The sequence below is a fragment of the Eubalaena glacialis genome, chromosome 8 (assembly GCF_028564815.1).
Source record: "Eubalaena glacialis isolate mEubGla1 chromosome 8, mEubGla1.1.hap2.+ XY, whole genome shotgun sequence".
NCBI classification, from domain to species: Eukaryota; Metazoa; Chordata; class Mammalia; order Artiodactyla; family Balaenidae; genus Eubalaena; species Eubalaena glacialis.
In genome coordinates this window covers 62,930,664-62,944,584 of record NC_083723.1, presented here as the reverse complement: position 1 = coordinate 62,944,584, position 13,921 = coordinate 62,930,664, and the positions used below count along the sequence as shown (strand labels likewise).

Genomic DNA, 13,921 nt, shown 5'->3' with positions numbered 1-13,921 from the left:
GGGTGTTCAATATCTCTACACTTTCGCAAACAATATACTCCTTATTATTTCCTCCTGTCATATATTATTGTTGGTCATTAACTAATTTATAGTGTTTTAATCATGAAAATTATTGTTGTTGCTTCACACATATTTATACTTATTTAGATTACCCAGATGCTTACCAAATTCTTTGCACATCTTTAATTCTTCTCTTTGGGTTCAATTTCCTTCTTTCTAAACATCATTTAGCAGTACTTTCAGTAAGGGTTTATTAATCCTTTCACTTTTGTCTTAATTTTGTCCATAGTTTTCAATGATAGGTAGCTGGATAAATAATTTTAAGTTGATGGTTATTTTCCTTTCAGTACTTTCAATATATTATTTTTATTATATTGATCTTCTGTAGCTGTTGAGAATTTCACTGCTAATTTGTTAATTCTTTTGTAATTAATTTTCTCCTTCTCTCTGTTCCTTTTAATATGTCTTTGGAGTTGATGAGCTGAGAATTCACTACATTGTATATAAAGTGTACATATATTATTATCCTGCTTGCAAATTTTCTTGATTCTGTATATCTTGTCTTTCATCAATTCTAGACAATTCTCTCATCTTTTCTCTTGATTCTCTCACTCTGAACCTTCTTGTTTAATTCTTCATGACTGTTATCCTTGCTTTCATTCTCAGCTTCTATTTTCAGTGTTGCATTTTGAATAACTTGCTTACATTTGTCTTTAGTTTACTGATAATTGTTTATCTCAATCTGTATAATCTACCCATTTGTTTATTTCCAGTTAAATTATTTTTCAGTTCCAGAACTTTTGTTTCTTTTCTTTTTCTTTTTTTAAAATCTGGTCTTTTAAATTGTGACTCATTATATTTAATGTTTTAATTTTTCCTTTACATCGTAAATAAGTTTTAGCATATGTATTTTATAGTTTGTATCTGCTTTTTCTAATATTTCCAAGTCTAATATTTGCAAATCTAATATTTAGTCTAATATTTACAAGTCTAACTTTACTGTTAGGCATTTTAAATCCTGTTTACAGTGAATTATTTTTCCTCATGTAGTTCACAAATTTGAATGGTGCACTTTATCTGGGAAAATCCTGCAGCTTAGGTTAAGGTATTCCCCTCTTTAGAGTTTTTGCTTTTGCTATGTCAGGCACCTTGCTAATACCACTGCCTGACACCATTTCTTATATTAATTTTCAGCTTTGTGGTCTTTGGACTTATGGAGGTACCATACATTTGAAACTTAAACTCATATGAGTACAGGCCCATAGTTGGAATTTTTAGGAGAGGTTTGTTTTTGCCCTGATTTAAGGCTGGAGCTGATCTGCTTCCTTGTTATCTCCCTCTATAGGTAAGTTGAATTTCTCTGCTCACTCAATCATTGATGCTATAACCCTTTGAGGCTGATGAAGTAATGCAGTATTTCTGCTTGTACTCTCTTTCTCTGAGTACAAGTTTATGTCATGCCCTCCAGTCCCCATAATGTAAACCCTTGTTCTGTACCATTCCTACCCAAGGGCAACCACAGAAAGCATCATCTCAGCCCTCATGGTTTGCTCTGGGAGATTGTTTAGTTAATCAAGACCTCAGTTCTGCTCTTAAAAGTATTTAAAACAATATTGTATCCTGAATGTCTAGGTATTTTGTAAAGGATGATTTTCAGCTATTCTAGTCTGCCATGTTGCTGGAAATGTAACATAAGTGCAATTAAATAGCCATTTTTAGGTAAATAAAGTTAAGTAATGTGCATCAAGATATAAGGCCAAGCAGAAATGAAAACCAGATTTCCTGATTATCTGTCTGGGGTTCTCCTGAAAGTAGTCTTAAGATGAAAATTCAAAAGATTTTTAAGCTATCTATATAATTAGAAAAGAGGAAAATAGACATATAAAACTATTCTCTTAAATGAGTGGCCAACCTGACACAAAGTGTATACATTTTGACTCTCATCATTTGATCTAACAACTAGATCATGTGTCCTCTATTCAAAGTCAGAGGTGTGAATAGTTAATTATTCAGGGGTGAAGAATGGTGTGTGTGGATATAGCCCCTAGCTGAAATAGAGGATGTTTAAGTGTACCTGAAATGCTGAAGAGATAATTTTCAGACAAATTTAAAAGGAAATTGTACTATTTTACAAAGGGGAGAGTAAACATGTCAAACAACAAATGTTCATTAAACATTGACTAAGTCAAAGGTACTGTAAGCATTGTTATCATGTTTACACAACTTCCGAGCTGCCTCATTATATTTTTCTTTGATTGCCTTTTTGGTTGAATACTTCCTGACATGTCATGAGTAAGCTCTTCCTCTACTAAAAATTGTAAGTTACCTCTGGGGTAGACCAATGACCAGCTTAATCTAATTCTCAGAATGTAAGTTTTTATTAGCTTCCATCCCAATGGCTGAAACCTCTTGGCATCTCACCTTCCATTTTGTAATCCACTGATCACAGAGAAATTTCCTAGGGAAACAGCCCTTCTCTTCCACAAAATATCCAGAGGACTGATTTCCGAGGAAGGTTTGATTCCTTCAGGGATTTAGGATTTAAAACATAGGAATGTTTTAGTTATTCTATAATTATATCACAGTGCTTTTTACAACCCACTGCACCAGTGTAGGCTATGTTTCCCAAATGTAGCCATTATGTGATTTAGTTCCTTCTTCATTTACCGTAGGAAGATTAAGAGAGCACAAAGTGGTGTGTTTAAAAATATAATGATAAATTATGAAAAGTGTTTATACCTTCATTAATTTACCACAACAAAAGTGTTCATAACCAAACTTTATATATACTTATATAATTATGGTATTATCCTAGTGACATTTTAAATAACTAATTAATTAATTAATTTATTTATCTATTTGGCTGCATTGGGTCTTTGTTGCTGCGTGCGGGCTTTCTCTAGTTGTGGTGAGCGGGGGCTACTCTTCGTTGCAGTTCGCGGGCTTCTCCTTGCAGTGGCTTCTCTTTGTTGTGGGCTCTAGAGCGCACGGGCTTCAGTAGCTGTAGCACATGGGCTCAGTAGTTGTGGCTCACGGCCTCTACAGCGCAGGCTCAGTACTTGTGGCGCATGGGCTTAGTTGCTCCGCAGCATGTGGGATATTCCTTGACCAGGGCTCGAACCCGTGTCCCCTGCATTGGCAGGCGGATTCTTAACCACTGCACCACCAGGGAAGTCCCCTAGTGACATTTTAAAGTCAGTAAATTTAAAAACCTTTTTATGTTTTTCTATAATTTATATCTAATCATGTTCTAGAAAGACAAGAAACACGAAATCATTTCTATTTCATGGGACAGCTTCAATCTATTTCTAGCAAAATAGAAAGTAAAAGTAAATTACTATCTTTCCTAGAAGGTTTAAGAATTATATCAGGGAATGTATAGAGAATCCTGATACACATTTCTGATTGAAATGTTATGCAAAATAGTCTCACGCACCTATTATTTCAAAAGTGATGGATAGGAAAGATGCAGCACTACACTTCGATGTACTCTCTGATATTTACTTTCTGAAATAACAGGGAAACAGCACCATAAGCATAGCCTTTTTTTTTTTCATAATAGTGTTGACTGAAGTGGGCTAGTCTGTGGAAACTGTAGATAAAAGACTACAATTATAAAGAATTTGCATTTCATTTAGGGATGGTGACTATTTTATTCTTATTTCTTTGCAGATGGGAAAACATGAGCTCTTTATTCATCCTTCTGTCTACCATTCACAGTACAATCATCCTTCCCTCAATCCATCTTTCTATTGATTCTCCAAACCTTTCTGCTGGTTTATCTCATTCTGTGTCATCATACAGGCTCATTATCCAGGCTGTCTTTCTTAATAACCTCAAATCCCACAGACCTTATCCAGATTTCGGTGTGGATTATTTGATACATTTTCTATAAAAGAATGTTCTAAAATTTCCTATAATATAAATTGCAGTAAGTTTTATGGTGCTTTATAACCAATACCTTTGATGCCCCTCATTTAAAAACATGTTCAATCTGTATCAAATGGAAGAATTTCTTGAATTGCTATAGCTAAAATCTACTTTCAATTCACTTTGAACTCTTAAAAAAGTCAATTCGCGTTCATGCATCTAATGATCAGCAACATTTTCATCAGCTTTCTAGGACTTACACTGATAACCTCCCCATGGGCAAGGCCTCGTCCTGTCATATCCTGAGAAGGATAGATTTCATGCCAGTGTAAGTTGGATATTCTTCAAGCCTACTGGAATTCTGAATAGCCAGATGACAGAAACTGTCAAAGATTTTACTACTAAATCTTCTCAGTACAGAACTTGTCAAGCCTTTCTTCTAAAGAAGTGATTATGGAAATTTTGATCACCTGAATATTGTGTAAGAATTGGGAGAATTCCAAGAATAATATGTGGATACTCTCCAATATCAAGTAGATATATTTTTCCTATTGTCTATAGATGCCATCGCCAACTTAATAAGTATTCTGATAATTCAACTCATTTCAAGTTTTGAATAACATACTTTACACTTTGTGAGTACTTTAATAATAAATATTTCAATTTTCTGCAAATTAAATATATTAGCTCCAAGGAAAAGAGTTTTTAGGGCCTCGTGTGGGGTGAGTCAGTTAACAGTAGTAAATACCCCAGTGAATAAAGTGATTTAATGTCACCCTGCCTTTGTGCTAAGGTGGTCATTATCATTCTTCTGTGTAATATGATGTACGAAGATAATAAAGGAAATTTATGTGAATTTCATATCACTTGCTTACAGTATTTTTTGTATCAAGGAATTTTATTTTTGAGCTAAAGTATTTTATTTTGAATTAAGGTATTTTTAATAGTTTGGTTATGTGTGAAAACGACATTTATAGGACACATAGTGTGAATCTAGAAAAACAACAGTGTAGTCCTTGTTCTTCAAATTAAGTGCAATATGAATTGCTCTTAGAGTAGGTTGTTCATGGTTACACAGTCAGGATTTCTTGAGATCAGTACCTTCTTATTAGGATTGAATGAGGAAGTTATTTTGAGAGGTTTCCCTGTTTTTATAAAGTAAGCTTCCATTCTTTCATATTTGTTTAAGAAGACAGACTGTGAACAATCTTCACAGCCCACAGTCTAATTGTTCTCCATTCACACATATTTACAGTCTTTACATGTCACCCTTGGGATGCTGGTGTATTAAACAAGTTTCCTGTTGGGCAATGTTAAGTACTTCTAGGGGGAACTCACACAGTCTAAGTTCTGAGGAAAAAAAGCTGCAACTTTTAGCAAGAATCCGCTGTTTTTGCAAAGACTATAAGAGGTTTATTAATATTCTTGGTATTTGACATGAAAGGACACAAATTCCTAAGTTATTCATGTTACATACTTACATGATTAAATATTAATTTTAGGTGAATTGACTACTTCCATGTCTATTAATCTCTGCTTTGGTATTTGTTTTAGTCCAACAGATACATCTTAATAATAATATTCTTTGTGTTTTCCCTTTTTTCTGTGACTTTTACTTTTGTTGCTCTGCAGTGCTTTGACAGCAGTAGAAGGGGAATTCTATGACAAAATGATCTTTTAAAATGTCCTGTTGCAATTCAGAATTCTGAAGGATCTTTTTGAAAGCAATAACCTACAGGATATAACTGACATTCAGAAACTAAAATCTGATCTACCTCTAGCAGTGAAATTATACTACTCTGAAAGGACTGCTATAATAAATCCACCTAAGAGTGTTAAAAATGTAGCCATTAAAGTGGCCAAGACAATATTAATGTACTAACATTGCATGTTTTATGGTATTTCCTTAAAACCTCAAGATACGTTAGTAGTAAAATGTATCCCTAGGCTAGATTCCTAAATGAGCTGACATGCTGTGTAAAGCTAGTGGATACAAAACAATTAAAATTTTCAAGTTGCAAATGTAAAACTTTAGTCCTTATTTCCTAAGAATTACTGGTCACCGGTGCCACTCCTTTTTTTGGGGAGGCAAAGGAGCCATCTCTTCTTTTGTTTTATGAAATGCCCATTTCTCTTGGTTCTTTCCCTTCTTTCTGTTTTTTTGATTATTCTTTGTCAGATTCCTTCTCTGAATATTTCTTTTATTTTGATCTTTAATACATGCTGTTCCCTCTGCCTAGAATAAACTGCCTCTTGCATTCCTGACCCACTTAACTGTATGAAGTGTATGCGTCGTAACTCAGCTCAAGTTCCACCTCCTTTGTGAAGGTTCCTCTTTCTATGATCTCCCTATGGTTATTCTAAAACTCAATTATAATGCATATCATACTGCATTATAACTATTGGGCTGTTCGTGTGCCCTCAAGATGACCATGAGCATTTTCCTGACATGAAGTTTGTATTGATATTTTTATCCTCACCACCATACACAATTTTTGGAACTCTCTTGGCAACTAATCAATATATGTTGAATGTATTAGTGATGGAGGTCCTGCAATCCCTCAGGTAGTGAAATGTAAGAGGGTCTGCTTACAGCATTGCTTGAAAAGTCTCATATTTGTATGGACTAAAGGGCTACTAATTGAATATAAACTTGATCCAATAATGATTAGAATTTTAGAGTTGAAACAGGGCAGAAGTTGAGACACAGATGTAGAGAACAAACGTATGGACACCAAGGGGGGAAAGCGGCGGTGTGGTGGTGGTGGTGTGCTGAATTGGGCAATTGGGATTGACATGTATACACTGATGTGTATAAAATGGATGACTAATAAGAACCTGCTGTATAAAAAAATAAATAAAATTAAATTAAAAAATTAAAAAAAGAAGAAGTCATGCCTTCAGGTTGAAGACATTTTCCTGTAGTTTTATCCTGTATTTATTTCTTTTAAATTCAAATTGAAATTTTCACTCAATACCATAATTAACTTATTTTTTCAACCCCATTATAAACAGCAAAATAAGGTGTTCTTTTTACAAGCATGTTTTACTTCTTCTTATATGAAGAAAAGAAAATTTGGGCTTTGGAACACATACTTGCATTCTATATGTATCCTTACGAGATACATCTTTATTCTATTTTTATAATTAATTACTCCTACTAAAGAGAGGTTTGTCAGTAAATCAAAATGGACCAAAGATGGAACTGTATTAATTATTTTTACAACCATAATTTAGACTACTGTTCACCATAGTCAATATCAGTCATAATGTGAACAGAAATATGACTCTTCCTGTCCCAAACGGCTACATATATACCCCTGCAGGATGATCCCATTCTTGGTCTCCACAGTTGAGTACTGGAGAAGAAAACAGTTTACCTTCTTTGTCCTTGTGGGTGTTTAAGTGTGAGAGGAGGTCCTCATTGGCCTGCACGCAGTACACCTCTCGGGTCTGGACCCCTCCTCCGCAGAGGGCCGTCTGGTTGCCCCGCCTCTTGTCCTGCTGACTGAGCAGAGGGTCCACACGGCACTCGGTCCACTCTGTAGTCCTCCAGCCATACCTAGATAAAGAAAATGATGGCAGTGGCAACCTGTTTACTGAATAAAACTTTTCTCCACTCCTATTTTTTGTTCCTCAAAAAGATTAATCTGGGGCTTCCCTGGTGGCGCAGTGGTTGAGAGTCTGCCTGCCAATGCAGGGGACACAGGTTCGAACCCTGGTCTGGGAAGATCCCACATGCCGCGGAGCAACTAGGCCCGTGGGCCACAACTACTGAGCCTGCGCGTCTGGAGCCTGTGCTCCGCAACAAGAGAGGCCGCGACAGTGAGAGGCCCACGCACCGCGATGAAGAGTGGCCCCCGCTTGCCACAACTAGAGAAAGCCGTCGCACAGAAACGAAGACCCAACACAGACAAAAATAAAATAAATAAAATAAATAAAAATTTATTAAAAAAAAAAAAGATTAATCTGAAAAATAATTTCCTCTTGAATTAATCTTAGACTACATCTAAGATGCAGGTTCAGTTTCAATCCCTTCTTCTACATCCTCACCCCTCTCCATTTAAAGAGGGGTTAAATTTAAGATGATCCAGTTTTAATTGCAACTACTGGAAGTTACTTATAAATATTTTATGAAAAGAGAGCATAATGCTGAAAACATGAAATTTTATGTTCAATTAAGCTGAACTCAGGCTTGCCCTTTCTTGATGCTTATAAACAAAGGAAGGTTGAATCTGAGAATGGAACACATTCTAAATGATGATGAACCCAAACATTTGTTTTGTCTCTAACAGAATGCATGAAAATTGCTGCGTCGTACTGGATCAGAATTATAATTGTGTGTTAGTAATACAAATGTAACATAATTCAGAGTTTTCTCTTTACTGTTGAGAATAAGAGTTGTTTTGTTTTTTTTTTTCCTGTAGCACTGAGCATCCCTGATGAGTGCTGATGAATGATGAAAAGAGCTGACGTTTCTAATCAGTGGAACACAGGAAAGATGATCTGTGATTCTAAATTAAAGCTCCAATAAAGATTATGATGTGAAAAAAATGTCAGGGGATTGTCAGCCCAACACATGCTTTAAGGAGATAGACAGGGAACCATTTCCCGATGCCACTGAAGATAGAAAGTGATGGCATTTCTCCACCTCAAGGAAAATGGATATTCTAAAAGCACAAAGAAAATGGCTCATGTAGCACTTTGTTTCACTTTAACCAAGATGCCTCCTTAGTAATCAGATTAACAGCCAACATAGGTACAAATGGGTGTGCTAATGTTCACCTCAGTTAGACAGAAAGGTTAAGTGGGCTCTAGGATGTCTCATCTAGAGGCTTTGCTTTGTCAATGGTAAAGTTTCATGACAGTAAAGCTGAACTTCATGCTCGTTTTTCAGTTTTTATAAGTGGGGATTCATGGCTTAATAGAGGTGCAGGACTGGGGCATCAAGGAACAACACTCTTGACATACATTTATAAAGGAAGTGCAACATTCAGGTCAATTCTAAAAACATGGATACTTGATGCCTTGGGAGGAGAGAGAGTGAAGGAAAGTAAAACCAAACAAGTCATTCATTAGGGGAGCTAAAATGAAAATTTTGTGTTTTTTGTAGAATGGAGTCCCAATTTAGGTCATCCTAAGGAGTCCTGTGAGAGGAACAAATTCTTAGTAATGTCAATTGATTACACATTCTAAAAAAATGCTACCATCCATAAAGGGTTAGAAGAAAGATTCAGAATAGAGATTTATTTTAATTAATAGTTAATGGCGTTTGAATATTTGAGAGGATAAAGAATAAAACACCTAGCTTGAGACAAAAATGCAAGAAGCTTGTAGGAGACAAAACACTCTGATTAGAGAACCTGGCAACTTCCTTGAAACTGTTACGTAGAGGGGAACACACAAGTCAGCAGGACAGGCAGAGCAGTTAAGAAGAAAACTCCCCAGAGCGTTCCGTCACTTGTTATTTCAGAGAAGGGATGATTCCAAAGTGCTGCATAATTGAAGATCCTGTATGAATCATTACTATTCTTTGTTATTATTATTATTACTGTTAGAAATGGGAGGAGGAGGAGGAGGAGCAATAATAGTAGTAATTTTCCTCCTCACTGTGTCATGAAGTTCAAGCTGTCTGCATGTTCTCTAAATATCTGAAATATTCCAGGGAACCTTTCAATGAAGCTTGTGCATATCTACTGAGAAACTAAGATTCTGTAAGTTGTTTCATAAATATTCTATATTCAAACTAAGCTGAAATATCTTTATCACCAAGATAATTCACAGTAACGTCTTGGAGATGATATTTTTTAAGTATAAAAAGAATATAGTTATACTGCCAAATATTTCAAAATTAGTCTTATTTCATCTGAATTCAGTGCACATTTATTGGGCACTTACTGTGTGCCTGGTCCTATGACATGCAAGCAATTAAAAAACAAACAAGCCCCACCCCCAAGGTTCATAAGCAGTCTTTGCCCTGAAGGAGCTTAAAGTCTCATTATTTTGATGTAGCCTTTTACTCTATTCAATAGGAATTGTTATATACAGTACTGAATTTTAATAGGACTTGCTCAATAAGCAATAGGAACCTGTATTTTGAAACTTCATTTTACCTTACAGACCAGTTGACAAACTATGGCCAAATCCAACCTGTCCCCTGTTCTTACAAGTAAATTTTATTGGAACATATCCACACTCATTTGTTTACATATTACCTATAGCTCCAATGGCAGAGCTGAAGCGTGACAGAGACACATGTGGCTTGTAAAGGCTAACATATTCACTATCTTCTCCTTTATGGAAAAAGCTTGCCAATCCCCGTTATAGAAAATACACAAACAGGGAATTGCCGTTAAAAATCTAACTTTCATGGAGACTGGGAAATACAGCTTGTTAAGGGCACTTTTATCCTGTAAAACCAGTATTTTTTATAGGATAGTGTTTGTAGAGAGATATTTTTCTACTTAGAATTTGTAAAAATCTCTATTTCTCAACATACTGTCCAGTTGAAATCAAACCGCTAAAGGAACATGCAGTTTGGGCAGACAGGGCTGCAGATGCCACCATCCTTTATTTACTCACATGGCACAGGGGGCAACTCCATCTCCTTGAGACACACAGGGTTCTTTTTCCTCAAGTTCTGGACACTCCTTCTCACTGCCAATAGGAAACTGCCTGATGAGCCGCGTCCTCACACGGGTGCCTTTAGGGGATGCCATATCATGGCACGTTTTTGAGCAGGGGCTCCACTCAGACCACTCTGACACCTGGCACTCTTTGGTGATCACACAGGCCTGGAAGGTCAGTGGCAGCTTCTCTTGTTGGCAAAAGCTGCAAAAGAGCATTAATATTCTCATCACAGACTCATAGGCAGGCATGAACTTTGTCTTCTACACTCCAGAGTGAAATCAGCTTGGACATTTTTATTTTTATTTGGAGGTACAATTCCAATTTCATTAAAAATATATCAACATTTACGATGTGTAAAAGCTGTTAGACTCAAAGCTAACATTTGCATTTCCTCCTATTTTGTAAGAGTTGTTAAACCATTCAAAGGAAATAGAAAATAAAGGGATTATGCAAAATTAGCTGAAACTAAGTTTACCATATTGTTCATTTTTACTCATTCCAGATTTGTTTTAATTTAGAAAATGAGGAACCAAGAACTGTTAACATATGATAATTTCCATTCTGTTTAGTGATTTAAATAAACATGCCTGGGTAACTAATACAATATTGAACAGAAAAAGTAATTTAATTTATGCTTAACATTATTTTTAATACTGTTTGAAACTTTCGCTGTCAATTACAATGTATGCTTATTCAAATACATCTGTTCCAGTTCATACTTTAATGTAAGGTATACATATGAGTATATTAATTAAATACATCATAAGCATTAGAAATATAAATCTATTTAAGCTATATTACTGTAGAGATATCCTCTAAATAGATGTCTAATTCATCAGTGAAGTATTTATGTTCAAATTCTTATCTATCTAATCCTCCTTGAATTAGAGGGATGTTGAATTCTAAATTGTAATGTCTACATACGAAGATAAAGATGATGTTACAAATGTCATCAACTACGGGCATATGCACTTCGAGGGGTTTTCCTGGAATTGGATGGCCTTGCGTTGATTCTTAGTTGAACTCTTGCCCATTCTCAGTAACTAGTAGCTCACGTTTACAAGACACAGGAGGCATGTTGCCACGATAGAGCATCTGTTCCAATGGGAGAGTTCACTGATAATTCTGTCTCATCATTCAGGTGCTATGTTTAACTATGATGATCAACCATACAGAGAGGCAGGTCCATTTTAATATAACAACTCACAACAATCTTTTTAATTCTCCTGGCATGTGTACGAAAATTGCATTCCTAGGAGACAATTAGAGCTCAATACGTCAAAGTCAATTTGTCTGAGCTGAGAGGTCTGGGCAGGAGAATCAGCTGAGAGTGGAAGTAAAAGGGCCCTGTAAGTCAGCTCTGTTCTTCTTATAACAACAGAGAGGACCAGAACCCCAGTTTTACTCAAATGTCATATATTGAGTGTTAATGATGCATTAGGTACAACACTAACCTTAGAACAAAACTTTCTCTGTGATGAACAAGTTTTCACTCTAACACTTGTGAGTTTATCCATGAAAATCAGGCAAAATAATGACCAACTGATGACCTCTATAACTCCTTTTTTACAAAACTCTCCATGTTTAATTTCCTCTCAGATACATTTCTAATCCTTCATGAGATTGTATTCATATACATATACGCATATGTTATCCTCTATGTGTTACTTATTAAGTCCATATTCTATGTAGAGGCAGAGAATTAACAATCCCTTTTAATCGTTTGTGGAGAATTTGACCATCAGTTAAATACCTCCAGTTACAGTTACCTGGTAACCTGATGAAAGCTGAAATATCAGCTGTTTGTTACTAGATAATATTATTTATGATACAATGATCAATTTTGATAAATTCCATTTGCTCTGGAGAAACTAAAACTACCTGGTAGGCAGCCACAGCTTTGGGCTTGCCTGAATGTGTCAGCTCTTGGAATAGGGCTTGTTTTCTGTGTGGACTTTGCAGGCTATGACTACGGGATCACTTCAAGAGATATCAGCGCCTGTGGGGTCTGAGACTTTTAAGCCAAGGCAACTCTTGGACTTGCCGGATTAGAATTATCTTCTTCCATCTGAACTGTGCTGCATGGATTTCTAGAGGAATTACCACCAGATGAGGAATGACTGTTGCTACAATGATGACAAGTTCTTTATCTTTCTAAGTAGACTGATGCCAGACGGCAGTCTTGTGTGTCTTGTCTATCTGAAAGTCTGCACAGCCTAAGTTTAAAACTTAATTCATATTACCTCATTTAATGCTCCCAATAATTCTTTTATGTGGGTACCATTATCATTTCCATTTTACAGGGAAGGAGTCTCTGAAAGGTTAGGGAATGTGTTTAAGATCATATAGGAATGTGTAAGTAGGGAACTGAAATTTGAACTTGGATTTTCTAAAATCAGAGCCCATTTTCTTAATCACTTTGCCCTACTGCTTCTCACAGTTTAAACTGACTGTAAATCTCAGTTTGTTAGAGCAACTGTTGTAGCTGAGGCCAGTGCCAAGGTTACTGGCACATTGTGAATCCAATAGTTTCACTATTTCACAGCCCCAGGATTTGTACCATCCTAGCACTTTGCAAATGTGCTACTTGCTCTAAGGAGGACTTAGTAATTATGGAAAAGTCAAAACAAATACGTTTTCCTGATACAGGTTAACAATTTTTAATACAGGTCCTACATATGAGAAATCAGCAGCATAAACATGAGAACAGTATTAAGTTATATGATTATATAGTTTTTAATATATGTGATGTATATAACATACCTACCTATTTATCTATCTATAGTTTGTTTTTCCTTTAATTTTCCAATACCATTATTTCAGCAAATGTGAATCAAGTAACTCTACATATTGGGCTTTAGAAGTACAAAGACAAGATTACAGTAATTAAATTGGAAGCATATAATTCTGCTTGGGGAGGCGCAGAAGGCTATATGAAGTAGTACATTACTATGAAGTTTTCATATTGAGAGAAGGTAATCAATGGAAATATGAAATAAAAGTCTTTTCTTTGTTTGTTGGTGGGTGGGGGAAATACAGATTTTTCCTTGGCCTCAGTGTAAGGAGTTTTTGTTGAGCAGTGGAAATAAGAGTGGAATTGAAGCCTAGGTCAGCTCAAGAGCAGTTATGTAGATCCAGAAAAGCACCTTCTGTGTGTGAGAGAACCATTCAAAGTTGTGGAGCATAAAGGACATGATATTTGTATTTTATGTAAATTCCAATAGCAGGGTGCAGGACAGAATAACAGGGTACAAGATCAGAAGCAGGCTAACTATGATGATGATGATGATGATGACGACATTAATATTTATAGTAAATATATACTGAGTGCTTAGTATGTGCCAGACACTGCTCAAGCTGAGTGAGGTATGATTATGAACATGAGATTAATCATCACTGAATGTCTCCTGTGAGCCATGCA

The 13,921-nt window shown here is 35.8% G+C and overlaps 1 protein-coding gene across 1 annotated transcript in view; it reads right to left on the bottom strand.

Annotated features, from left to right (window-relative positions):
• Nucleotides 1-13,921, bottom strand: part of THSD7A (thrombospondin type 1 domain containing 7A) — a 743,356-nt gene that overhangs the window by 209,834 nt on the left and 519,601 nt on the right. Inside the window, exons 6-7 of the mRNA XM_061198529.1 lie at nucleotides 10,453-10,701; nucleotides 7,251-7,432 (exon numbers count right to left, since the gene is read on the bottom strand). Of these exons, the coding sequence (XP_061054512.1) occupies nucleotides 7,251-7,432; nucleotides 10,453-10,701 (431 nt within the window). The remainder of the gene's footprint in view (nucleotides 1-7,250; nucleotides 7,433-10,452; nucleotides 10,702-13,921) is intronic.